General features: G+C 50.4%; 1 protein-coding gene across 6 annotated transcripts; it reads left to right on the forward strand.

Moving 5' to 3' along the window:
• PLIN3 (perilipin 3) lies at positions 660–25,825 on the forward strand. 6 transcript variants are annotated; one of them, XM_021082016.1, is made up of 9 exons: positions 679–774; positions 3,812–3,896; positions 7,979–8,061; positions 8,725–8,923; positions 9,090–9,172; positions 13,571–13,868; positions 18,948–19,147; positions 21,425–21,550; positions 24,988–25,825. In XM_021082016.1, the coding sequence occupies exons 4-9, from the start codon at positions 8,752–8,754 to the stop codon at positions 25,330–25,332; spliced, it is 1,224 nt and encodes a 407-aa protein (XP_020937675.1). In that variant the 5' UTR covers positions 679–774; positions 3,812–3,896; positions 7,979–8,061; positions 8,725–8,751; the 3' UTR covers positions 25,333–25,825.

The raw sequence follows: 27,077 nt of genomic DNA on the forward strand, positions 1-27,077 counted from the left end.
GGGCCATCTGAATTTGAGACCTTGGTTTACAGACCAAGAAAATAAAGGAGGTTTTTTTTTTTTTTGGAGGGGATCGGGAATCCAAGTGAAGCAACTCCAGTAAGAGATTGATCCAGGAGTCAGAAATCCATGAGTTGGCCTCTGCACTGCCCTGGGCTGTCTCTGGGCCTCAGTTTTCTCATCTGCAAAATGGGGATAATAAAGGAATGCATAGTGTTGGTATGATTAAGTGTTACGACGCAGGTCAGAGCACGTTGGTAATAATGCTGGGTCTGGCTCGGCTCCATCTTCCTCCCGCCCAGGGGTGGGGTGTGGTCCCTGACACGACGGAAGCATCACTGAATGATCTCTGAGTTCTCACAGCCTCAGTTTGGTCCCAGGAGAAAGCGGGTGGGGATCGCCAGGACTGCACTTAAGTCCCAGAATTCATAAGGTCCCTGGTGGGGAGGGCGCGTCCCTTGGCTGGATCCGGTGTCGTACTAGGGTCGTTCCCCACCTTGGAGACACTGCTGGGAGGGCACGCGCAGCCGCCAGGTCCGTCCGTCCCTTCTCAGGCAACACTTGAGCCTCCAACGTCTAGAGCGGGGCGAGGGGCGTGGCCTGGTGGTGGGCAGTCCCCCAACCGGATTGGTCCTCCGGCCCGTCACTCCCGGGCGCTCACCCCCCCCCCTCGCCGCCCCCGAGTATAAAGGTCCGCCTTGTCCTGGCCCAGGACGGTTTTAGAGCTGGCCTTGAAGTAGCTGCTGTTGCACCCTGGACGTCCAGCTGACCGCGGTGAGAGGCGGGGTCCCCGAATGGGGTGGGGAGGCTGGGAGCTGCTGAGCCTGGGACGCCTCTGGGGAGGAAGGGGCGGAGAGGGCCTTCCCAGGGTGCTCTGTTTATCTCCGCGGCCTGGGGAGGGGTCTCCAACCTGGGCTGAACAGCCCTCCCTCAGAAGAATCCAACTTTTGGAACAGGCTCAGACTTTCAGATTCTTCCCTCTCAATATATAGGACTTTCGTGGGGGCGAGGGAGCACGAAAGAGCTCCCCCACACACACACACACTAGAAGTGGCAGGATCAAGAGGGGGCTAAGTCCGTCCCAAACCACATCCTCTTGCTTTACAAACGCACCTTGGAGACAGGCTGCAGCCGGTTCCGCACAGGAATTCCGCTGTCCCTGGGTCTTCAGAGGGGCCCCTTTCCTCCCCGCACCGGGTGCCAATCCCTCGGCCTGGCAAAGCCCCCTCCCCTTCAAGTGGTTTTGCCCCCTGGGGACTTAGCCCCTCCCCAGCCCTCCTTCCGGCCTCCCAGCTGACCCCGGCGAGGTCTTGGGCAAATTCCGCCCCCTTCTCCTGGGTGGGTGTGGCCACTGGATTGCACAAAGTAGCAGTGGGAAGTTCCCTACCCCTTATCTGAATCCTTGCGACCTTTGTGAGAGAAGGGCCTGAGCCTACGTCCGCAGTTTCTGGGAACTTTGGAAGTTGGATCTTAGTATGTCCTGGCTGCGGCTGGAGGGCTATGTGACTTCCGCCACTTTCGGCCAGTTCTCCCTCTGGCAGCTGGAGTCAGCTGCAGGCACGTTGCTGATCCCCAGGACTTGAAATGGGTGTGCTGACATCTGCAACGGCAGCCCTTGGTTCAACTGGTTCCAGAGGGATTGATGGAAAAAAGGCATGGGAAAGAGGACCTTTGAGCTGCCCAGGAGAGTTGAGGCTCAAGGGAAGGTGAGGGGGAGAACAGGATTCAGGTGATATTCACCAGGGGTAGGTGTGCCTCCTTGCCCCACTTCCCATTTGGGGGGGAGGTCCTTCCTACCAAGCAGAAGCTCATTCCTGGCTGGCTTCACCCGTTTCTATGGGACAGACAGAGTGGTGTGAAATGGATCTGTTTATTGAGCACCTACTATGTGCCAGATACCAAGCTAAGTGCCGCATGTGCAGCCTCTCCTCCAGTCCACAGGGACTTTAGGCTAGGAACCATTATCCACATTTCACAGGTGAGGCAAGTGAGGCTCAGAGAGGAGGCTGCCTTCCCAACTTCTAGCTTCAGAGTTGTAAATCCAGGGTTAGAACCCAGTTTACTTTTTTTCTTTTGGCTGCACCCACGGCATGTGGAAGTTCCCTGGCCGAAGACTGAACTTGAGCCACAGCAGTGACCATGCCAAATCCTGAACTGTTAGGCTACCAGGGAACTCCTAAAGCTCCATTTAGACTCCAGAACTGATGCTCTCAAAAGCTCGGTTAGCTGAGTTCCACTTGCAGGATGGTGAAACATGGAGTCTGGGAGGAAATTCACAGACTCAAGGTCAGGGGTTCTCCACAGGCTCATTCCAGAACGACCTGAGGAACCAGCCTTAAGGCAGGTACTACCTTTAGCCCCATTTTACAGACAAAAGGACTGAGGCAGGGGAGAAGACCTTCCTTGCCCAATGTAGCACAGCATGGGTAGAGCTGGGACTCCTGAAATCTAATCTGACAACACTCTGCCCATCTCATCTCACCTGGCCAGGAAAATGGAGCACAACTGTTGAGGCCATTGAGCCTGCAAATGTGTGCATTAGGCTTACCCAGGGAGCTCTCCCTTGCTGTTCCCATTTCCCTGAGATTGACTTGATTGGTCTGCAGAGGGGCCAAGCATGGTCTAACTTTTTCCTGTGGCATGTGGGAGTTCCCAGGCCAGGGACTGAACCTGCTCCACAGAAGCTACCTGAGCCATAGCAGTGACAAATCTGGATCCTTAACCCATTGAGCCACCAGGGAACTCCTTTTTTTTTTTTTTTTTTTTTTTTTTTTTAAGCTTAACTGTTTTTTGAACAGGTAATACTATCTACCTGGCTTAAAAGTCAGAGGCCTTCCCCAGTTATCCGATCTTCCTACCTGAAGGTGGCCACTGTTAACAGTTTCTTGTGTCTCTTTAAAGACTCTGTGCAAATACAAGCAAAAACTTTAGCCCCACTCACACCTTTCCTCTCTTAATAGTATCTTGTTCTGGAGTTCCCGTCATGGCTCAGTGGTTAACAAATCTGATGAGGAACCATGAGGTTGCAGGTTCAATCCCTGGCCTCGATCAGTGGGTTAAGGATCTGGCGTTGTCGTGAGCTGTGGCGTAGGTCTCAGACGATGCTCAGATCTGGCGTTGCTGTGGCTGTGGTGTAGGTGAGCGGCTACAGCTCCAATTAGACCCCTAACCTGGGAACCTCCATATGCCACAGGAGCAGCCCTAGAAAAGGCAAAAAGACAAAAAAAAAAAATAATAATAGTATCTTGTTCTGTGTCAATTACATGTAAGTTTCCAGTCTTCAGCTGATTGCCCTGAAGTACCAGAGTTATTTTCTTTAGTCCCCTTCTGTTGGGCAACCCTGTTGTTTCCAGTGCCTTGTGGCTGACACCGCTGTCCACGTGGCAGTACAGGTGTGGAACTGTCCCTGCAGTGAGGTTTCTGGGTCAAAGGGAAGATGCTTCTTGCAGCCCAGTGGCAATCGACAAATTGCCTTCTCCAGGGGTTTTGCACCATCGGTGTCTCCCCACAGTATTAATATAGGTGAGCCCTTGGAGGGCTGTGAGCAGACCTTGCCCCTTGAGACGTGGCCCTGGAATCAGCTGCATAGCAGCACCTGGGAGCTTGTTAGAAATGCAGACTTTGCCCCCCGACCCTGCTCCACTGAATCAGCACCTGTTTGGAACAGGCTTACAGGTGTGTGTTAAGGAGGGAAAGGCAGGGCTCTAGGAAATGGGGGTGGAGGGTGATCAGAGGGCAGGTGTGAACCTGGACTTCCCCCTGGAGGGAAGGGCAGAGCAGGCTGTACCCTAACTAGTCTTTCTGTCCACAGGACCTGCTTCTGAGAAATGTCTGCCAGCGAGACAGAAGCCAGTGCCAGCAGCACCCAGGTGACCACGGAAGAACCGGTACAGCAGGTGAGGAAGGTCTGGGAGCTATGGGCTGAGGCTTCCCACATGGTGGTGCTCTGGCAGAGATACCCTTCCAAGTGGGTTGGGGAGAGCCACTGTGCCAGCCCCTCACAGGCGCCCGCCCCACTAACAGGTGGCCGTGGGAGAACTGGGGATTGCAGGGACTCTTGGGAGAACAGGGGTACAGCTCTGTTTGAAACTGCCTGACTCCCCGCAGGCAGACCTTCTTGGCAGCTTTCCTTTGGGTCCTCCTTCTAGGAGGTCAGTTTCTATTTCCACTGTTTCTTCCCAGTTTAAATAAAGGCCCCCCTCCTTTTTTTTTTTTTTTTCCTTTTTGGCTGCCCTGAGGCACGTGGAGTTCTGCAGCCAGGGATCAGATCTGAGCCAAGTTTGATAAGCTGCAGCTGCAGCAATGCCAGATCCACCCCCAACCCCCTGTGCTGGGCCGGGGATTGAACCTGCATCCCAGGCTCCAGAGATGCCTCTGATCCCATTGGGCCACAGTGGGAACTCCAAAATCCTTTTAAAATTTTTTATTATTTTAAAAATTTTTGGCTACACCTGCAGCATGCAGAAGTTTGGGGGCGAGGGATTGAACCTGAGCTACAGCAGTGACAATGCCAGATCCTTAACCTGCTGCACCATCAGAGGAACTCCTAAAGTCTGCTTTTAATAACCAGCCTTTTGAAGCTCTCTTGTAGCACAGTGGGCTGAGGAACTGGCGTTGTTACTGTGGCAGCTAGGATCACTGCTATGGCCATGGGTTCGATCCCTGCACAGAACTTCTGCATGCCAGGGGGCATGGCCAAAAAAATTAAATAAATGAACAGCTTTTTAAAAATAAGTTATCATTCATACACCATAAAATTCATCATTGGATTTCCTGTTGTGGCTCAGGAACCTGATTTAGTATCCGTGAGGATATGGGTCAATCCCTGACCTTGCTCAGTGGGTTAAGGCTCCAGCATTGCTGCAAACTGCAGTGTAGGTCACAGACACGGCTCGGATCTGGCATTGCTGCTGTGGCTGTGACGTAGACTGGTAACTGAAGTTCCGGTTTGACCCCTAGCCTGGGAACTTCCATGTGCCGTGGGTGTGGCCCTAAAAAGAAAAAAAATAAAAACAAAAATTCACCCTTTTGGAGTTCCCGTCGTGGCGCAGTGGTTAACGAATCTGACTAGGAACCATGAGGTTTCAGGTTCGATCCCTGCCCTTGCTCAGTGGGTTAAGGATCTGGCGTTGCTGTGGCTGTGGTGTAGGCCAGCAGCTACAGCTCTGATTTGACCCCTAGCCTGGGAACCTCCATATGCCTCGGGAGTGGCCCAAAGAAATGGCAAAAAGACAAAAAAAAAAAAAAAAAAAAAAAAAATCACCCTTTTGAAGAATCCTATTCAATGATTTTTAGAAAACTATCAAGTTAGACAGCCATCCCCGGCACACAGGACATTTTTCATCTCCCCCAAAAGAGACCCCATAGCAGTCACTCCCCATCTCCCCTTCTCCTGGGAACCACTCATTAAGGTTCTGTCTCTATGACTGCCTGTTCTAGACATTTCATGTGCATGGAAACATACAACATGAGACCCTTTTGTATCCGGCTTTTCTCACTGAGCATAATGTTTTTGAAGTTTATCTGTGTTGTAGTATGTACTTGTGCTTCATTCTTTCTTTTTTTTTTTTTTAAGAGCCACACTGGCAGCATATGGATGTTCCCAGGCTAGGGATCGAATTGGAACTGTAGCCGCCGGCCAATGCCACAACCACAGCAACTCAGGATCTGAGCCGTGTCTGCGACCTACTCCATAGCTCACGGCAACGCTGGATCCTTAACCCACTGATCGAGGCCAGGGATTGAACGTGCCTCCTCATGGATGCTAGTCAGATTCATTTCCACTGAGGCATGACAGGAACTCCCATGTGCTTCATTCCTTTTTAAAAATTGTGCTAAGATAAAAATACACTATTTGGGAATTCTCTGATGGCTCAGTGGGTTAAGGATCCAGCGTTGTCACTACTGGGAGTCTGGTTACTGCTGTGGTGTGGGTTCAGTCCCAGGCCTGGGAACTTCCACCTGCCATGGGAGGGGAAAATAAAAAAACCCACAAAATTATTTTAACTATTTTATAGTAGGCAGGTCAGTGGCATTAGGTATATTCACCATGTGCAACCATCACCACTATTTAATTCCAGAACTTTTTCATCTCTCCACATGGAACCCCTGTACCCATTAATAATGTCCTCAGGGTTGATCCACATTGTAGTGAGTGTCAGCATTTCCTTTTTAAGGATGAACCATACTCCACTGTGTGGGTGGATCACAGTTTGTTTATCCATCATCAGTCAATGGACACTTGGGTTGCTTCCATGTTGTAGCTACTGTGAATAATGCTGCTTTGAACATGGGTATACAAATCTCTCTTTGAGATTCTGTTTTTAGTTCCTTTGTGTCTAGTCCCCAAAGGGCAATTCCTGGCTCATATGGTAATTCTATTTTCAGTTTTTGAGGCCTCACCATAATGTTTTCCATAGTGGCTGCACCATTTTGCATTCTCACCAACAGCGCACAAGGGTTCCAGTTTCCCCACATCCTCACCATCATTTGTTAATTTCTGTTTATTTGATGGTGGCCATCCCAACAAGTATGGGGTATGAGGTGGTATCTCATGTAGTTTGATTTGCATTTCCCTGGTGCTTTATTTTATTATTATTATTATTTTGTCTTTTTGCCTTTTCTAGGGCCGCACCTGTGGCATATGGAGATTCCCAGGCTAGGGGTCTAATTGGAGCTGTAGCTGCTGGCCTATGCCAGAGCCACAGCAACACCAGATCTGAGCCACATCTGTGACCTACACCACAGCTCACGGCAACGCCGGATCCTTAACCCACTGAGCAAGGCTAAGGATCGAACCCACAACCTCATGGTTCCTAGTCAAATTTGTTAACCACTGAGCCACGATGGGAACTCCTATTATTATTTTTTTAAGCCATGCAGAAGTTCTCAAGCCAGGGATCAAACCCGAACCACAGCAGTGACAAGGCCAAATCCCTAACTGCTAGGCCAGAGACCTCCTATTTTTTAAAACATGCTCTATACCGCTTTTTTTTTTTTTTTGTCTTTTTGCCATTTCTTGGGCCGCTCCTGAGGCATATGGGAGGTTCCCAGGCTAGGGGTCTAATCGGAGCTGTAGCCACTGGCCTACGCCAGAGCCACAGCAACGTGGGATCCGAGCTGCATCTGCAACCTACACCACAGCTCACGGCAACACCGGATCATTAACCCACTGAGCAAGGGCAGGGACCGAACCCGCAACCTCCTTGTTCCTAGTCAGATTCGTTAACCACTGCACCATGACGGGAACTCCTCGCATTTTTTTTTTAATCCATAGAGTAATTGGTCAACATTGGGGTTGTTTCCACTTCTTGGCCATAATGAATAAGGCTGCCATGAACATTTGTATACATGTCCTATGTGGACATGTGTTTTCCTGTCTTTAGGGTAGACTCCTATGAGCAGAATTGCTGGATGGCATGGGAAATTTGTGATGAACTTCTGAGGAGACCTCCTGGGTAAACCCTGGAGGAGGACTGCCTGCATCCAAAGTCTAACTTCACCACTGGCTGGGTTTGTGACCTTGGGTGACTCTCTTGGCCTCTCTAAGCCTCGGTTTACCCTCTGTAAAATTGGAAAAATACTCCCTTCTCCATGGACTGGCAAATAAGTGAACTCAAACACAAGCTGTAGAAGATCTCCTGTGGTGCAGTGGGTTAAGGATCTGGCATTGTCACTGCAGTGGTGGGAATTTGATCTCTGGCCAAGAAAATGAAAAAAAAAAACAAACCAAAAAACAAAAAACGCACAAGCTGTACAAGTAGCACCTGTGAGAGTTACATCTTGCCCACATCTTCACTCAGGTCATCCTTGCCACTCCTTTAGGACAGAAATGACTTCCCATTTTATGGATGGGGAAACTGAGGCTCAGAAGGGCTGTCCTGACCACTAAGTTCTGCTCTTGTAGGGTAAGAGGCACCATATTCAGTATGTAAATGAATGGGTGTGGCCATGTGCCACTAACACTTTATTTTTAAAGCTAGGTACCATGGAATTTTATTCGGCGGTGTAAATGAGTGAAGTACTGAAACTCAGTGCAATGTGGCTGAACTTTGAAGACAGGTTAGTGAGAGAAGCCAGACACAAATGGACAAATCTTGTATGATTCCCCACTTAGTAGGTCCCTAGAGGACTTAAATCCATAGAGACAGAAAGTAGATGACAGGGTTAGGGGGATGAGGAGTCAGTGTTTAATGGGGACAGTTTCAGTTTGGGACGATGAGAAAATTCTGGAAATGGATGGTGGGGATGACTGCACAACAATGTAAATGGACTTAATGCCACTAAGTTAGGCACTTAAAACTGGATTAAATGGGAGTTCCTGGTGGCTCAGTGGTTTAAGGATCCTGCGTTGTCACTGCTGTGGTTTGGGTCGCTGTTGTGGCACAGGTTCCGTCCCTGGCCTGGGAGCTTCTGCATGCCATGGCCAAAAAAATTTCTTAAATGAAATAAAATAAAATCAATCAAGTGGTGGCCTGGACTTGGCTGGAGGCCAGAGTTTCCTGACCTCCGTTTTAAACCCTGAATTTCTTAACACTGGGGTTCTTGTGTCTTGTGACTGCCTGGCGCACAGTGGATGTCAGGGTCACGGTCAAAATAAGGGGCTGTGGGGCCCAGATGAAGGCAGCCCTGGCGTTCCTGGTTTGCTCCACCGCGTGGGCACAGAGCGAGGCGGGGGGGCAGGCAGTTCCCCGGTAGCTCAGGCTGGAGCTGCTCTTCCCATAGCCCAGCGTGGTGGACCGCGTGGCCGGAATGCCACTCATCAGCTCCACATGCCACATGGTGTCTGCTGCCTACACGTCCACCAAGGAGAGCCACCCCCACGTCAAGACCGTCTGCGACGTGGCCGAGAAGGGCGTGAAGACCCTCACGGCGGCTGCTGTCAGCGGGGCCCAGCCCATCCTGTCCAAGTTGGAACCCCAGCGTGAGTGAAGCCTGGGGAGAGCAGCGACCCCCCCACTCCGGGCTGTAGTGGGGCAGGGCGGGGCGGGGGTGTGTGATCTGTGGGCTTTCTTGGACCCCCGGGGAGGAGGGCCCCACATGCGCAGTAACCATCAGCTACTCTGTCTTGCCCCCACCCCCAATCCTAGTCACATCAGCCAGTGAATACGCCCACAGGGGACTGGACAAGCTGGAGGAAAATCTGCCCATCCTGCAGCAGCCATCGGAGAAGGTGACTGACCTCTGCCCTGGGGGGCGGAGGGGATGCTCAACCGAGGTAGGGCCTACCTGGGTACTGTCTGTGGACCCACCTTAACCAGAGCAGATGAGTGGGACAGTTTCCCCTGCACCCCCATCCCACCTCTGTCCACCTCACCCCGCAGCCTGCATTGGGCAGCTGGAGGAACATTCTAAATGCCAGGCAGGTGTCCCCAGATCCTTTTGTTTCCCACCTTGCTCAGAGCAAAAGCCAAAGCCTTTGGCATGGCCCCAACCAGATCTGGCCCTGCTGCTGCTGCCCCCCCCCCCCACCTCACTTGCTCCATTCCATCTGCGCTGGCCTCTGTCCTCCTGCTCAGTCACACCAGTGCCCATGTGTACCAGACTTCGTGATAGAAACAGAGCCCTTGCCCTCATGGAACTTTCATTCTGGGGAGGCGAGAGCAGCACATTCAGTGACCACATGCATCTCAGTGCTACCCCAGGATCTTTGCATGTGCTGTTCCTTATTCATGGACCAATCTTTCGGGTCTCAGTTCTAAACTCACCTCTTCAGAGGCCTACCCTTCCCCTTAAAGAAGATCCTCCTAGCCCAGCTCTGTCCAGTAGAACTTTCTCTGTACATGTTCTTTCTCTGCATCCTCTAACACAGAAACCAACAACTGTATGTGGCTGCTGGGCCCTTAGAATGTGGCCAGTGTGACTGAGGAACTCAATCACTAATTTAAATTATTTTATTGGATTGGATTGGATTTATTTTGGCCATGCCTATGGCATGTGGAAGTTCCAGGGCCAGGGATTGAACCCACACCCCAGCAGTAACTCAAGCCGCAGCAGTGACAACATCAGATCCTTAAGCCACTGCGCCACCAGGGAACTCCCTTATTTTAAAGACTTTAGAAGTTCCCAGGTGGCAGCAGGTTAAGGATCTGGATTTGTCAGTCATGTGGCTTGACAAATAATGAGTGATGTGGAACATCTTTTCATGTGTTTTTTTGGCCATTTGCATGTCTTTGGAGAACTGTCGGTTCAGATCTTCTGCCCATTTTTTGATAGGCTTGTTTTTTTGGTATGGAGCTGCAGAAGGTGTTTATAAATTTTGGAGATGAATCCCTTGTCAGTTGATTCATTTGCAAAGATTTCCTCCTATTCTGTGGGTTGTCTTTTCGTTTTGTTTAGGGCTTCCTTTGCTGTGCAGAAACTTTTAAGTTTGATTAGGTCCTATTTGTTTATCTTTGTTTTTATTGTCGAAACTCTTAAGAGGTGGATCTGAGAAGATGTTGTTGTCATTTATGTCAGAGAGTGTTTGGCCTATGTTTTCCTCTAAGAGTTTTACAGTGTCTGGTCTTATATCTAGGTCTTTAATCCATTTGGAGTTTATTTTTGTGTATGGTGTTAGGGAGTGTTCTAATATCATTCTTTTCCATGTGGCTGTCCAGTTTTCCCAGCACCACTTATTGAACAAGCTTAGGAGGCACTCTTGATTCTGGGCCCTGTGAGGTCCCCCTCTGGGCAGAGGTAGCTCTCCCTGGTCTCATGGGACAGTGGTGTTGTCACAGCTGGGATTTGAACCCAGGCCAGCATGAGCTAGGTAGCAGCTCCACTGTGTGCTCAGTGAGCTTAGTGCTGGCATTCAGACCTGACAATCACATCCTCTCCCTGCAAAAGAGACTGATTCTCACAAGTAGGAGGATCTAGGTGGTGAGGGGAGTGCCGACTTAGGATAAGATCATGGTTTTCAGTTTTCCAGGGTGCTCTAGGCATAGAGATCTGCTTAAGGACTTAGACTCAGGAACACCAGGAATGCATCATTGAGTACCTGCTGGATGCTGGAGCTGCTTCCCCAAGGATGCAATGCAAAGCCATTCCAGAGGCCCTCCGCCTGCTTCTGTAAATAAAGTTTTATTGGCACACACAGTGGTGCAGACAGTGGCTTACACGTCATCTGTGGCTGCTTGTGCTCTACCCCGGAGCGTTTGGTAGTTGGGATAGAGCCCCTCTGGCTGCAAAACTAAAAATATTTACTATCTGGCCTTCCTAGAGAAAGTTGCTGACCCTCTTTAACCAGTCGAGAGGTGATGGAATTGAAATACCAGGTTAAAATCCAGATTCTGCCCCTTAGCAGCTGGACAGCCCTCAGATAAGCTGCTCAGCCTTGCTTTCTTTTGCGGAATGGGTATGCTCATCTGTCATGGAGGTTTGCTGAAGTGGGTTCATCACTGGAGGATTCAGAATGGTGCCTGGTTCATACCAAGTGTTGAATCTCAATGACTTTTTTTTTTTTTTTTTTTTTTTTTTTTTTTTTGTCTTTTTGCCTTTTCTAGGGCCTCACCCATGGCATATGGAGGTTCCCAGACCAGGGGTCTAATCAGAGCTGTAACCGCTGGCCTACGCCACAGCCACAGCAATGCCAGATCCTTAACCCACTGAGTGAGGCTAGGGATCGAATCCGCACCTTAACCCACTGAGTGAGGCTAGGGATCGAACCCGCAACCTCATCGTTCCTAGTTGGATTCGTTAACCACTGAGCCATGACGGGAACTCTTCATTGATTTTTTTTTTTTTTAATGCTATTGTTCCCTTTTTAAAAAAATGCTTTTCCTTTATTGTTTGTCGTAGTAAGATTTTATTTTATTTATTGTATTTTTTTGCTTTTTAGGGCCACACCTACAGCATATGGAAGTTCCCAGGCTAGGGGTTGAATCGGAGCTACAGCTACTGGCCTACACCACAGCCATAGCCACACGGGATCAGAGCCACATCTGAGACCTGCACCACAGCTCATGGCAATGCTCAATCCCCGACCCACTGAGCGAGGCCAGAGATCGAACCCGCATCCTCATGGATACTAGTCAGAATTGTTTCCACTGTGCCACAGTGGGAACTCCTATCATAGTAAGATTCTTAATGTTTTATTTTATTTTTTTATTTTTTTGTCTTTTTTTGCTATTTCTTTGGGCCGCTCCCGCGGCATATGGAGGTTCCCAGGCTAGGGGTCGAATCAGAGCTGTAGCCACTGGCCTACACCAGAGCCACAGCAACGCAGGATCCGAGCTGCGTCTGCAACCTACACCACAGCTCATGGCAACGCCGGATCGTTAACCCACTGAGCAAGGGCAGGGACCAAACCTGCAACCTCATGGTTCCTAGTCGGATTCGTTAACCACTGCGCCATGATGGGAACTCCAGATTCTTAATGTTTTAATGCTAGCTTCAGGGATCCAGAAAAGATTAATGTTTTGGGCACATCACCCATTTGCTATGGGGAGTTTAAGGTAGCTAATGCGAAAGTTCCCTGGTGGCCTAGTGGTTAGGGACTGGACATTGTTCCTGCTGTGGCATAGGTTTGATCCCTGGCTGGGGAACTTCCACATGCCATGGATACCCAGGTCATTCTCTGTAGGGGGCCGTCCCAGGCACTGAGGGGTGTTGAGCAGCATTCCTGACCCTCAGTCACCTGATTCCAGTTGCACCCTCAGTTGTGACCACCATAGATGTCCCAAGATGTCCCCACTGTCCCCAGGGGGCAGAACCATCTGGGATGAGTAGGGACTTAGCACCCTGTCCCCCCCCCCACTTGATACCCTTGGTTGTGACCACTGTAGATGTCCCCAGTGTCCCCTGGGGACAGAATCACCAGGATGAGTAGCACTGTCCTGGGGGATTTAGCACCCTGACCACCTACCCAGACAAGATTATGGTTCTTAGTGTGGGATCAGAGTGGTCTCTTTCAGGTGTGTCTCTAGTTTCTGCTGTTGCGCTGATTCTGTGCTTCAGCCTAGCACTGTTCTAGCCCTGGGGCTTAGCCAGTTGTGACAGAGTGCCACAGCCGGGGGCAGGGGCGTGGACTCAAACCACAGATGTTCATTTCCTCACAAGTCTGGAGGCTGGAAGTCAGAGATCAGGGTGTCGGCAGGGCCAGTTTCTTCTGAGGCCTCTCTCCTGGGCTTGTAGATGGCCATTGTCTTCCTGTGTCCTCACGTGGTCTCCCCTCTGTGCCTGTGTCCTAATCTCCTCTTATGAGGACACCAGTCAGACTGGATTAGGACCCACTCTAATGGCCTCATTTTTTCTTAATTACTAAGGATCTTCTCTCCAAATACAGTCACATCCTGAGGTCCTGGGGGTTAGGGCTTCAACTCTATGCAGCCCATAACACCATGGGAAGAAGAAATAGAAGCACAGAGAGGTAGGGTGACTTGCCTAAGGCCACACAGCTAGGACATTCCAAGCCAAGGCCTCTCACCAGGCTGTCCAGCTCCAGAGCATGTGACCTTAACTGCATCCAGCCTTCAGTGTCCCCCCCAGAGCTGGAACTCCTCCCTTCAGCCCATCGGAAGTTGGGGTGCAGGCGTAGGGATACCCAGGTACAAAGGGAGAACGGAGATGCTGAGGCTGGCCTTTCTCATAGGTCCTAGCAGACACCAAGGAGCTTGTGTCGTCCAAGGTGTCGGAAGCCCGAGAAGCTGTGTCAAACACAGTGTCCAGCGCCAAGGACACAGTAGCCTCCCGGGTGACTGAGGCAGTGGATGTGACCCGGGGTGCTGTGCAGAGCGGCGTGGACCTGACCAAGTCCATGGTGACCAGCAGCGTCCACTCGGTCATGGGCTCCCGCGTGGGCCAGATGGTGCTAAGCGGGGTGGACACAGTGCTGGGCAAGTCGGAGGAGTGGGTGGACAACCACCTCCCCATGACGGACGCTGAGCTGGGTGAGTACACCGTGCGGGCCTGGGACCCCCCCCCCCCCCGCCTCCTGACATGGGGTCCCTCTCATCACATGCTCTCATCTCCTTCCTGCCACCTCTCCCCATCCGTCTTAGCCCCTGTCACTCACCAGGCAGGACCAGCTAAATCCCCTCTTCTCTGATTCCCAGTGTCTGTCCTCCCTGAAGTAGCCACCAGAGGGTGCCCGTGAGCACTCAGGTCCAGCCCCTCCTCCCCCCACAGCCTTCAGGGTTCCCACCTCCCTAGGATAAGAGCCCAAATTCTGTATGAGGCCACCTTGTACTTACCAGCCTGCCCTCGTACATTCTATTCCAGCCACAATGCCCTCCTTGGCCATCTTTGACCGTGTTTCCACCCCAGGGCCTTTGCACTGGTTGTTTCCTCTACCAGGAGCTCCCTTCCCATGACTTTCAGATACCCATTACCTTCACCTCCAGCCCTGTGCTCAGATGCCACATCCCCACAATGCCTCTAAGATCACACCATCCATCAGTCATATAGAGTCCTGAAACCTCCTCAGCCCGGCTCTGTTTTTTTCTCTTGGGCACTGGTCATCAAGTCCACAAAGTAAAAGTTGTATCCCATGTCTAGATCTGTGCCTGGCGCGCAGCAGGTGCTCAGATCCCCAAATAAAATCACTCAGACACCTCTATCATCCCCCCACCCTGGGCATCTATTTGTTTGTTCCAAGTTTCCTTGAGCACCAGCTGCCAAGCCCTCTTCTAGGTCCTAGGGGTACATCAGTGAACAAAGTCCTGCCCTCATGGAACCTACAGTCTAAAGTGTGCAGAAACTAGGTTAAAGGAGAGAGGTTTCTGGAGGAGGTGACGATTGCCCAGATGTGTGTGGAGGAGGCGTGCTGATGTCAGGGCAGAGATGCCTGGAAAACAGATTCTGGGGGCAGGGCCCTGCCTGGGGTGTTGGAGGAACAGTGAGGGGGCTGTGCGGTGTCTGGAGCAGAGTGAGGGAGGGGGAGAGAGGGAGGAGGGAGGGAAGTTGAGCAGGGCCTTGCAGGGCTTTTCCCCAGAGAGAGATGGGAGCCTTGGAGGGCTATGGGCAAAGGAGGGCAGGACACAACTCAGGTGCTCACATGTGCCCTCTGGTGGCAGCTGCAGGGAGAACAAACCGTGCTGCGAGGGCAGAGCTGGGGATCCAGGGCTGAGGGCACTGTGCTGGTCCAGAGGAGTGATGACGGGGCTGGACCAGATGGTGGCAGGAATGAATAGAATTAAACAAACTGGGGATGAAACTGTTGAGACAAAGCAGCCAGTCAGGCAGTCTCATACCCACAGCTCTGGCAGTTGGCCTTGGCCTCACCTTTTGGAGATGGCCATCCTTTGCACACATGCTTGGCACCTCCAGCTGTGCCAGCATTGCAGACTCCAGTGCCCACCATACATTACTAGACACCATGCTCCATCCAGAGGGAGCAGCCTCTTGGCCAGGGGTTTGGCCAAGAGGAACCAAACATTCGGGGCAACTGGAAAAACCTGAAGACAGACTAGATCAGGATTTCCCAACAGTGGCACTGTGGCCGTGGGGGCAGGGTTATCCTCTGTGGGGACCATGCTGGGCACTTCGGGGTGTGGAGCAGCATCCCTAGCCCCCACCTACCAATGCCAGAGCACCCCCAATTGTGACAACCACAGATGTCTCCAGTGTCCCTTGGGGGCAGGATCAGCCCTGGGTGAGAACCACTGCTTTGCCTCTTCTGGAACTTCATATAAATGTGGTTCGTGATGGGTGCTCATCTCCTGATCTTTATCTCCAGTCTCTATTTTTTTTCCCATGGGGATTGCAACGTGTGGCTCTTCCGAGTAGCACTTGTCTCTCTGTTAGCTGGAAAATGTCCCTAGACAAAGTGCTCTGTTGCAGTTGTGATGCCCAAAGTACTGTTTATAGAGGAAAAGCAGGGAAAGTGGCTAATTTTCCCCCTTTTTATTTATTTTGGCATCATGGGCTGGTTCACCAGCACCCTCCACCAGCAAAGAGGGAGTTTTTACCCATAGGTTTGAACACGCAGATTAACACAACACATTACAATCTAAGGTCTTTTTTTTTTTTTTTTTGTCTGTGCCCGTGGCATGCAGAAGTTCCCTGGCCAGGGATCAAACCTGCGTCATACCAATAACCAGAGCCACAGCAGTGACGCACTGGATCCTTAACCCACTGTGCCACAAGGGAACTCCAAGATTCTTTTCCAGTATAGGTTATTATAAGATACTGAGTGTAGTTCCATGTACTATACTGTAGGTCCTTGTTGGTTATCTATTTTGTTCAGGTTGTTTTGTCTTACAGCCACATCTGTGGCATATGGACGTTCCCAGGCCAGGGATTGAATCCAAGCTGCAGCTGCAGCAACATCAGATCCTTTAACTTTCTGTGCTGGGCCAGGGATTGAACCTGCACCTCTGCAGAGACCCAAGCTGATGCAGTCACATTCTTTTTTTAAAATCTTTTTTCTTTTTCTTTTTTTTCAAGGGCGCGTCTGTGGCATATGGAAGTTCCCAGGCTAGGGTCTGAATCAGAGCTGTGTCTGCTGACCTGTGCCACAGCCGTAGCCACAGCAACTTGGGATCTGAGCTGTGTCTTTGAGCTATACCACAGCTCACGGCTGAGCCACAGTGGGAACTCCTGCAGTCACATTCTTAACCCATTGAACCACAGCAAGAACTCCTTGTTCAGTTTTTAAAATATTATCATGAAATTACTCTTCCTGGCTTTTGTAAATAAAGTTTTATTGGCACATATCCACGCCCATTCATTTATGTTTAGCCTATGGCTACTTTTGGACAATGATGACAAGGCTGATTAATTGAGGAACAGTATAGCCCGCAAAGCTGAAAGTATTGATAAAGCTGGCCCCATAACAGAAAAAGTTTATTAATCCTGGATTAGAGTGTGTTCTTCCAGAATTTCATAATGTTTATAGAAAAAACTGAATTCCCCTGATTGAAGGCTTACCTTGATCAAGTGGGGGATGGATGAGCCCTTGTAGGATTATGTTGCTTGATTTTTCCCTGTCTTTCATTTCCGGAACAGTGCCCAGTGCAAGGGAGAGGCACATGTAGGTGATTAAAGTAGAGATCTCGCATAGAACAGCCCTGCTCTTGGCGCCTGAGCAGGGCACTTTCCTCAAGTTATCTTGGTCATGTGTTCACACTCCCTGTTCTGTTTATTTGATAGTCTCCCTTCCCTCAACCTTCCCAGATACTTTTAGAAGGGGAACTTTATCACTTAGCATAAACAGATCAACTGCAAATAATAAATACAGCTAAGCATTTGTTCATTTGTGTGCCTTTTTGAACACAGCATAGTCCAAATTCCACATCTTAGGTGGCTCTGACTCCAGGTGATACAGAAAGGAAACTGAGGCTTACTGGCCAAATCACTTCTGCATCCAGGGGCGCTGCAAACATTTTCTTTTTTGCTTTTTTTTTTTTTTTTTTTTTTTGCTTTTAAGGGCTGCACCTGTGGCATATGGAGATTCCCAGGCTAGGGGTCCAATAGGAGCTGCAGCTGCCGGCCGCAGCAACTCAGGATCCAAGCCACATCTGCTACCTACACCACACCAGATCCTTAACCCAATGAGTAAGGCCAGGGATTGAACCCGCAACTTCATGGCTCCTGGTCGGATTCCTTTCCGCTGTGCCACCACGGGAACTCCTGCAAACATTTTCTTCACAGTCCAGGTAATAGGTATTTTTGGCTTTTGGGGCCACACTGTCTTTGTCGCAACCATGCAGCCCTGCTGTTTTAACACAAAAGCAGACAATAGGAAAATGAATGGGGGTGATGTGCTTGTGTGTCAGTAAAACGTTATTGCTAAAGGCATTTGGCCCAGTTTGTAGACCCTCCTGCCATTCACGAAGCGTGAATGAGTAGGGCTGGATTCAAATCCAGATGGGTTACCTACAAACTGAAACTTTAATAACTACTATATTAAAGTCTACAGGGAGCAGGGGGGTTCCCTGGTGGTGTGGTGGTTAAGATTCGGCGCTTTCACCATTTCCAGGTTCAATCCGTAGTCTGGGAACTGAGATTCCACATCAAGCTGCTTCATGCCTCAGCCAAAAAAATATATATATATGTGTGTGTATATATATATATATGAGAGAGAGGGAGAGGGAGAGGGACAAGATAGGATCAAATAAAGGCAGATGGATTTCTATCCTGTTGTAACTTCATAAGCACTTTTTGGACTAGATAGTCTGACTTTTCCTTCCCTGCTGTGAAGATGGTTCTCATGTAGCTCAGACTTCTCCCATCAAGTATCATGGTTAAGAATGTGGGGCCTGGCTTCAAATCCTGACTTGTGACTTCCTAGCTGTGTGACTTTCAGTAGGTTGCTTAACCTCTCTGAGCCCCAGTTTCCCCCATTCGTAAGAATGGAGTAACAGTGCCTCCCTCATAGAGTTAAGATTTCGCAAGAATGCATGTGAAGCACCTAGAACATTGTGAGAGATGGCCACTAATTTTTTTTTCGGCCATGCCCACAGCATGAGGAAATTCTGAGGCCAGGGATCAAACCACAGCATAGCAATGGCCCAAACCACAGCAGTGACAATGCCAGATCCTTAACCTGCTGAGCCACCAGAGGCCTCTGAGATTGGCCACTATTAATTTATTAATTTATGCTGAGTGTTAGTGTAGAACTGGCCAACTGTTCTCTGTAAGGGACCAGGTAATGAATATTTTCATCTCCTGCAGGCCAAGAGGCTGCATACTCCACTGCTACAGTTTGAAAGCAGCTATAGACAATGTATAATGAATGTGAATGGTTGTATTCAGGGGTCATACCAAAACCACAGGTGGGGTGGATGTGACTGTGCCCACAGCATGTAGAAGTTCCCAGCCAGGGATGGAACCTGCGCCACAGCAGTGACAACACCAGGTCCTTAACCCAGTGAGACACCAGGAAACTCCTAGTCTAAGGACTCTTAACCCTGGGACGTTTGGTCACCATCATACCCATTTTGCAGATGGGGAAAACCAAGGCAGGGAAATTCTTTTACAACTACAGACCCAGGCCTTTATGGTGCTTCTCCTGCCTTCCCCTACAGCCCACCTTGCCACGTCCCTGGAGGGCTTTGACATGGCCTCGGTGGCCCAGCAGCGGCAGGATCAGAGCTACTTCGTGCGTCTGGGCTCCCTGTCGGAGAGGCTGCGCCAGCGGGCCTATGAACACTCTCTAGGCAAACTACAGCACACCAGGCAGAGAGCCCAGGAGGCCCTGCTGCAGCTGTCGCAAGCACTCAGCCTGGTGAGGCCCATGGTGATGGGGGTGGGGGCGGGGAACTGGCCAGCAGTGCCAATGAACCCCTCCCCAAACCTAGCAGCTTATTCCTCCCCATTCCACACATCCGCCTGTGTTTGCTAGGAGCTGCTGTGACAATGTCGCACAGACTGGGCAGTTTAAACAACAGACGTTTGTTGCCTGACAGTTCTGGAGGCTTGGAGTCTAAGGTGTCGGCAGGGTTCTTTCCTTCTGAGGCTTCTCTCCCTGGCATGTAGACGGCTGCTTTCCCTCTTTTATTTTATTATTATTATTATTTTGTCTTTTTTTGTGATTTCTTGGGCTGTTCCTATGGCGTATGGGGGTTCCCAGGCTAGGGGTTGAATTGGAGCTGTAGCCACCGGCCTACGCCAGAGCCACAGCAACTTGGGATCCGAGCTGTCTGCAACCCACACCACAGCTCACGGCAACGCCGGATCATTAACCCACTGAGCAAGGCCAGGGATCAAACCCGAAACCTCATGGTTCCTAGTCGGATTTGTTAACCACTGTGCCACAACGGGAACTCTGGCTGCCTTCCCTCTGTGTCCTTGCCCTGTCATCCCTCCACACGTGTCTGTGTCCTAATTTCGCTTTTTCATAAGGACCCCAGTCGTATTGGGTCAGGGCCCACCCTAAGAAGCTCATTTTAAATTCGTCACATCTTTAAAGACCCATCTCCAAACCCAGTTGCATCCTGAGGTCCTAGGGTCTATGGCTCTAACACAGGGATTAGGAGAAGACACAGTTCAGCCCATGACAGGTTAGCTGGAGGCCGGATCTCGCGGGGTGGGCGCCTCCTCCAGCAGGACGCCTCAGGCTCCCCGCCCCCCCCGCCAGGCTCCTAGAGACTCAGGTACAGTGCGAATACATGAGCACTTTGTTTAAAGTTGCTTTTATTGGGAGTTCCCATCGTGGCTCAGTGGAAACGAATCTGACTAGTAACCATGAGGATTCAGGTTCAATCCCTGGTCTCGTTCAGTGGGTTGGGGATCCGGTGTTGCCATGTGATGTGTCAGTCGCAGACACGGCTCGGATCTGGTATGGCTGTGGCTATGCCATAGGCCAGTGGCTACAGCTCTGATTCAACCCCTACCCTGGAAACACATGCTGCAGGTGTGGGCCTCCCCCTGCCCCCCAAAAAAGGCAAAAATAAAGTTGCTTTTATTGAGATGTCATTTACTAGAGTAAACATCACCCTTTTTAAAGTGTACAGTTTGAGGAGTTTTACAAATATAAACAGGCATGTGACTACCGCTGCATTCAAGATGTGTCACATTGCCATTATCCCCAGAAATTCCCTCCTGCCTCTTTGCAGTCAAATCTTTCCCCCTGAGGTTTTTAATTTTTCTGTCCTTTAAACAGCTAGGTTTTTCCCTTCTCTTTCCTTAGTTTCTGCTAGGTACTATCTCTTTCTTGAAAAAAAATTTTTTTGACTGCCCCTATGGCATGCGGAAGTTCCCAGGCCAGGATTGACCCTGAGCAGTGACATAGTGAAAAGAGCAGTGACATCAGGTCCTCAACCTGCTAGGCCGCCAGGGAACTCCTTGAAATTTCTTAATTGTGGTAAAATGTACATAACAAAATTCACTATTTTAACCATGTCTAAGCGCACAGCTCCGTGACATTAAGCACATTCACCTTGTTGTGCAACCATCCCACCGTCATCTCTAGGACTTTTTCATCATCCCAAACTGAAACTCTGTCCCCATGAAACACTCACTCCCCCACCCTCAGCCCCCACCATCTACTTTCTGTCTCTGTGGATCTGACTCCTCTAAGTACCTCCTGGGAGTGGAATCAGACAGTATTTGTCCTTCTGTGTCTGCTTCTCTCAAGGTCCATCCACGTGGTAGCGTGTGTCAGAATTTCCTTCCTTTTTAAGGCTGAGTCATATTCCATTGCAACTGCCTTTTAAGCCTGTGCTTACACTTTACCTGCTCGTGTCCCATTGGCCGTAGCTGGTCATGTGGCCGGGCCCACTTGCAGGGGGTGGAGAAACAGGCCACGTGGGGGGAGCTGCAGAGACTCCATGACCACCACTCCGTGAACACGCAAAGCATGTTGGTGACCCTAAAGCCCACAGCCAGTGGGGACCCTTTATGAGAACAGCAGTGTCCCTCCCCATCTTGGATGAAAGGAGGTCCCCAGGCTCTGCCTGGAATCCCACCTCTCCCAGGATCCCCGTGGGTTCCCAGGGGCCCTGCTGGCTTTGGCCAAGCACCAAGGCAGCCACTCTCTCTCACTGCTCTCTCTTTGCTCCAGATGGAAACTGTCAAGCAGGGAGTTGATCAGAAGCTGGTGGAGGGTCAGGAGAAACTACACCAGATGTGGCTCAGTTGGAACCAGAAGCGGCTTCAGGGCGGGGAGGAAGACCCAGCCAAGCCAGAGGTACCCACGGCCAGTGGGGGGCACAGGGTGCTGAGGGCCCTGACTTCCCTCTCCCCACCTCCGATCAATAGACCTACCTGCCTGGCATGCTTTCCCCAGCCTCACGAGCTCCCATTAACTGCCTTCAGGACCCAGTGACTCCTCCTCCAGGAAGCCCACCTGGATTGCTGCTCTTGGTTGCAGGTGTTGCTTCTCAACTATGAGACACTTGATCAGGATGCATCGTAACCTGCTGAATTCCAAGCCATGCTCCATTTACTCCTCTTCTCCCCCATCCCAGCATCCCATTGCATTCTTCATAGTCGCCCGCCTAGCTCTGGGTGACAGCTTCTCACAAATGAACATTCTCTGGCCCCTCCAGTCTATCCCAAGCATCAGTCTCTTGTATGTAACTTTTCCCTCCTCATTCTGAGCCATCGTCTCTCACTCTTGGGACCGTCCTGGCACTACAGCTTCTCAGCTTAACCTCTCTAGGCCTCGTTTCCCTGTCTGTGAATGGGATATAGGACCTTCTGCAGGGGTGTGAAGGTGAAACGAACATGTGTGTTCACAGCAGCACAAGTCACAACAGCCAAAAAAGTGGAAATGGCCCAACTGTCCATAAACAGATGACGGATAAACAAATGTGGTCCCTCCACTCACGGGAGCATCTCTCAGCCTGAAAAAGGAGAGAAGCACCAATACTCCCTACCACATGGATGGACCCTGAGACCACGATGCTCAGTGAGAGAAGCAGACACAGAAGGACACACAGTGTGCGATTCCACGGCTGGGAAACATCCAGAACAGACACATACAGAGAGACAGAGAGTGGGTTAGTGGTTGTTAGGAGCTGGGAGCAGGGAAATGGGGAGGGAGTTTCTTTTGATGGGATGGAATGTTCGGGAATTAGAGGCAGCACTTGCACAACCTCATGAATATACTAAAAAAATCACTGAACTGTACACTTAAGGTGAATTTTCTGGTATGTGAGTTATTTAGATATATACGCATATACACACAGGAGTCGATGTATAAGGCACATACTAAGTGCTACAAAAATAATATTTATAAAGATATCATGAATATCTCTATAAATGCAGGACTGTTCAGCGTTCAGACTTAAACCGCCTAAAACTGCCTCCCTTCCCCCCCTTTCCTAAAGGCAGCAGCCAGAAAATAGATATTGGTTCTATAGGCACCTGCCTGCCAAGTTCAAGGTCAGAGCCCTCAGCTGACAGGACTCAGGGCACAGTCTTGCCACCCAGCCTGCTCTGATCTCCTCCCGCACTGAGGGCGTCAAGGACCTGATCTAAACTGCAGTTTCCCTCACAGCTTCCATTTTCTGCCTAGAAAGTTGTTCCAGGCCTCTTGTTTTTTAAAAACCTTTTCTTTTTTCTTTTCTTTTCTTTCCCTTTTTTTTTTTTTTTTTTTTTTTTTGTTGCTTTTTAGGCCCTCACCTGAAACCTATGGAAGTTCCCAGGCTAGAGGTAGAATCAGAGCTACCACTGCCAGCCTACACCACAGTCACAGCAATTCAGGATCTGATCCATATCTGTGACCTACACTACAGCTCATGGCAACGTCGGATCCTTAACCAACTGAGCGAGGCCAGGAATCAAACCCATATCCTCATGGATACTAGTTGGGTTCATAACCCACCGAGCCACAACTGGAACGCCAAAAAAATTTTTTTTTAAAACAGTTTTGTTTATTTATTTTACTTTTTGATTTTTAGGGCCGCACTCACAGCACACGTAAGTGCTAGGGGCAGAATTAGAGCTACAGCTGCTGGCCTACACCACAGCCACAGCAATGCAGAATCCGAGCTGCATCTATGACTACACCACAGCTCATGGCAATGCCAGATCCTTAACCCACTGAGCAAGGCCAGGAATCAAACCCACAACCTCATGGTTCCTAGTCGGATTTATTTCTGCTGCACCACAATGGGAACTCCAAAAACAGTTTTATTGATGGAATTCTTTTGTGGCACAGTGGGTTAAGGATCCAGAACTATCACTGTAGTGGCTTGGGTCCCTACTACGGCTCAAATTCAGTCCCTGGCCCCAGGAACTTCTGCACGCATGCCTCGGCTTGGCCAAAATAAAGTGTACAAGGCAGTAGTTGTTATTTCTGGTATACTCACAGGTTGTGTGACTAACACCACAACTCATTCAGAACATTCCCTGGGACTTCCTGCTGTGGTGCAACAGGATCTGAAGCGTCTCTACAATGTCAGGACGCAGGTTCGATCCCCAGCCTGGCAGTGGGTTAAAGGATCCAGTGTTGCCGCAGCTGCAGCATAGGTTGCAACTGTGGCTGGGATCTGATCCCTGGCCCAGGAGCTTCTTATGCCTCAGGGTGGCCAAAACAAAACATTCCCATCACCCCAAAAAGAGATCTCGCCCCCAATAGCAGTTACGCCCCATTTCCACCTTCCTCCACAACCACAAATGTACTTCGTCTCCATGGGTATTTCATTTCAAGGGAATTTCATTTCAAGGGAACACACACTGTGTGTTCTCTCACTGAGCATCGTGTTCTCAAGGTCTGTCCACATTGTAGTGAGCGTCAGTGCTTCACTTCTTTTTATGGCTGAAGAATGTTGCTGAAGAATGTTCCAATGTGTGGATGGACTGCATTTTGTGTCTCCACTGGCCAGTTGGTGGGCGTTTGGGTTGTTTCCGCTTGGAGGCTGCTGTCCATAATGCCCCTTTGAACATTTGTGTGGAAGTCTTTGCATGCACATGTGTTTTCACTTCTCTTGGGTGGGTCTCTAGGAGTGGGTGTGCTAACACCACAGTTTAACATTTCATGGAACTGCCAGACCATCTTCCAAAGTGACCACTCAACAGGCAGTGTGCAAGAGTTCCAGTTTCTCCCCCATCTTCACCGACACCTGCTGTTATCGGTCTTTTTGACTCTAATCATCGCAGTAGGGGTGAGGGGCTCTCTCATTGTGGGTTTGAGCTGTGCTTCCCTGATGACTAATGAGATTGGACCTCTTTTCACACACTTATTGGCCATCTGTATATCTTCTCTGGAAAAATGTCTATGCCTGTTTTGCAATTTGGTGATTTTCTTGCAGCTCAAAGAGCTGGTTTTGGGAATTCCCTCTGTAGTGCAGTGGGTTAAGAACCTCACTGCAGTATCTTGGGTAGCTACGGAGGTGCTAATTCAATCCCCGCTGGCTCAGTGGGTTAAAGGATCTGGTATTGCTGCGGCTGCGGCATAGGTCGCCATCTGCGACTCATTCAATCCCTGAGCCTGGGAACTTCCATATGCCATGGGTGAGGCCATAAAATTAAAAAAAAAAACCAATATTTTGAAGCCCAAGGCTCGATGGCCTCTCCAAGGTGGGCAGTAGAACCCCCATTTTTTCTCCCTGCCCCAGGCTTTGGATCCAGTTACCCCCAACTCAGACGGTCCTGATTGTCGCCCCCACCCCTTGCCAGCAGGTTGAGTCCCAGACATTCACCATGTTCCGTGACGTCACCCAGCAGCTGCAGACCACCTGCGCCTCGCTGGGCGCCAGCCTCCAGGGGCTGCCCGCCCACGTGAAGGAGCAGGCGCTGCAGGCTCGCCGCCAAGTGGAGGACCTCCAGGCCACCTTCTCCGGGATGCACTCCTTCCAGGACCTGTCCAGCAACGTCCTGATGCAGAGCCGCGAGCAGGTGGCCAGGGCCCGAGAGGCCCTGGACCACGTGGTGGATTATGTGGCTCAGAACACACCCGTCATGTGGCTGGTGGGACCCTTTGCCCCCGGAGTTGTGGAGAAAGCCCCAGAAGAGAAGAAGTAGAAGAGACAGGAGAGGGGCTCGGATTGCCCAGTCCTCCCTGAGGGGCTGGCAGGCCGCATGGGACACCCCACTGGGAACACGGGCTTCTGTGCATTCCTCCCAGCTCATCGCAGCTGCCACCTTGGAAAACAGAGGTCCTTAAAACTGACCAGTCCCTCACCCTCTTGGAGCTTGGAGGAAGCACATCCTAAGCCCCGCAGCAGTCATTAGGATGAGCGGTCCAGAAAAATTTTTTCTAGAAGCTCCCCCTGTCAAATTTTTTTTTCTCCCTTAAAAGCCAGGGGTATACTTTTGATATCCCACTTGCTTTTCTACGTCAAGGGCCCTGGATATCAGCTTTTAGCTAAGGGACGTGAGCTTCTCCAAAGTGGGCCTCCTGGGGATGGGGTGGGGCCAGAACAGCTGACATTCATTCTAGAACAGAAGAGTGCTAAGGCCTGCCTGGCCAGGTGGCTGCCTGGAGCTTAATAAATTTTACTTGCAGCAAAATCCAGGTTGTGTGTGTGTGTGTGTTTTTCTTTCAGCAGCTAAGCAACTCCGATATCTGTGTGGTCACCTCAGCCCCTTCTTTGCTTTGCTCCCAAGGGCATGAACAGGACAGGGCTGGACCTGCTACTAGGCTTGAAGGTCGGTGCCCAGGGCCTTGGAGAAGGCTCATCTGGGTTGTCAGAGATGCTCTTGCTTGGCCTGAGGGGTCTTTCATCTCCCTCTGCCCACATGCCAGAGTCTTTCCCAGTGTCTCATCCTGGGAAGCCAGCAAAAGTGAGAAGTCTGTTGCTTTTCCTGGATTGGGCCTACCCCCTGTGTGGGGGCACCATGTGGCAAGATGACCCCCCAAAAATGTCCACGACTGGATCCCTGGGCCCTGTGACTATGTTCCATCATGTGTCAAAGGGCACTTTGCAGATGGGATTCAACAAAAGATCTGGAGGGAGTTTCCTGGTGGCCTGGTGGTTAGGACTTGGCCCTTTCACCACTGGGGTCCAGTTTTGATCCCTCCATATGCTGCGAGTGCCCCCCCAAAAAAATAGTGCCATTTGCAACAACGAGGATGGACCTAGAGATGATCATACTAAGTAAGTCAGAGAAAGACAAATACATGATATCACTTATATGTAGAATCTAAAAAATGAAACCTATATCTACAAAACAAAAGCAGACTTGCAGACAAGGAGAATAGATGGTCTGGGAACTGAGATCCCACATCAAGCTGCCTGCAGGGTGTGCCCCCCCAAAAAAATTTAAGGATGTAGAGATGGGGAGATGGTCCTGGATTATCTGTGTGGGCCCTAAGTATCTTCACAAGCTCTTCCTGGCCCCACCAGGGCCTCCAGAAGGAACCAGCCCTGCCCACACCCTGAGCAGCCCCACAAGACTCATGTCAGACTTCTGATGTCCAGAACTGTCCAATGAGTATGCGAGTGGTGTTTGCAGCCTTTGTGTTTGTGGCCAGTGTTACAGCAGCAGCAGGGAACTCGTATGGGGTTCAAGGAATTCAAGGCTGCCCTGAATAGACCCCAGCTTGAACATTTTCCTGAATTTTGGTCCATTTCTGGCCGTGTTCCACTGCTGTGCTAATATTCACAGAGAAAACACTAGAACTGAATTCTCTACCCACTGTGGCCCAGGGCCTTTCCACCCGCTGCACACACAAACCCTTTTGGTCTTGCGAGTTAGGTATCCCCACTTTACAGGCAGCTGGCCTGGCGACACTGAACTCCAACTTGGTGATGGAACCTGGGTCC

The sequence above is a fragment of the Sus scrofa genome, chromosome 2 (genome assembly GCF_000003025.6).
Source record: "Sus scrofa isolate TJ Tabasco breed Duroc chromosome 2, Sscrofa11.1, whole genome shotgun sequence".
NCBI classification, from domain to species: domain Eukaryota; kingdom Metazoa; phylum Chordata; class Mammalia; order Artiodactyla; family Suidae; genus Sus; species Sus scrofa.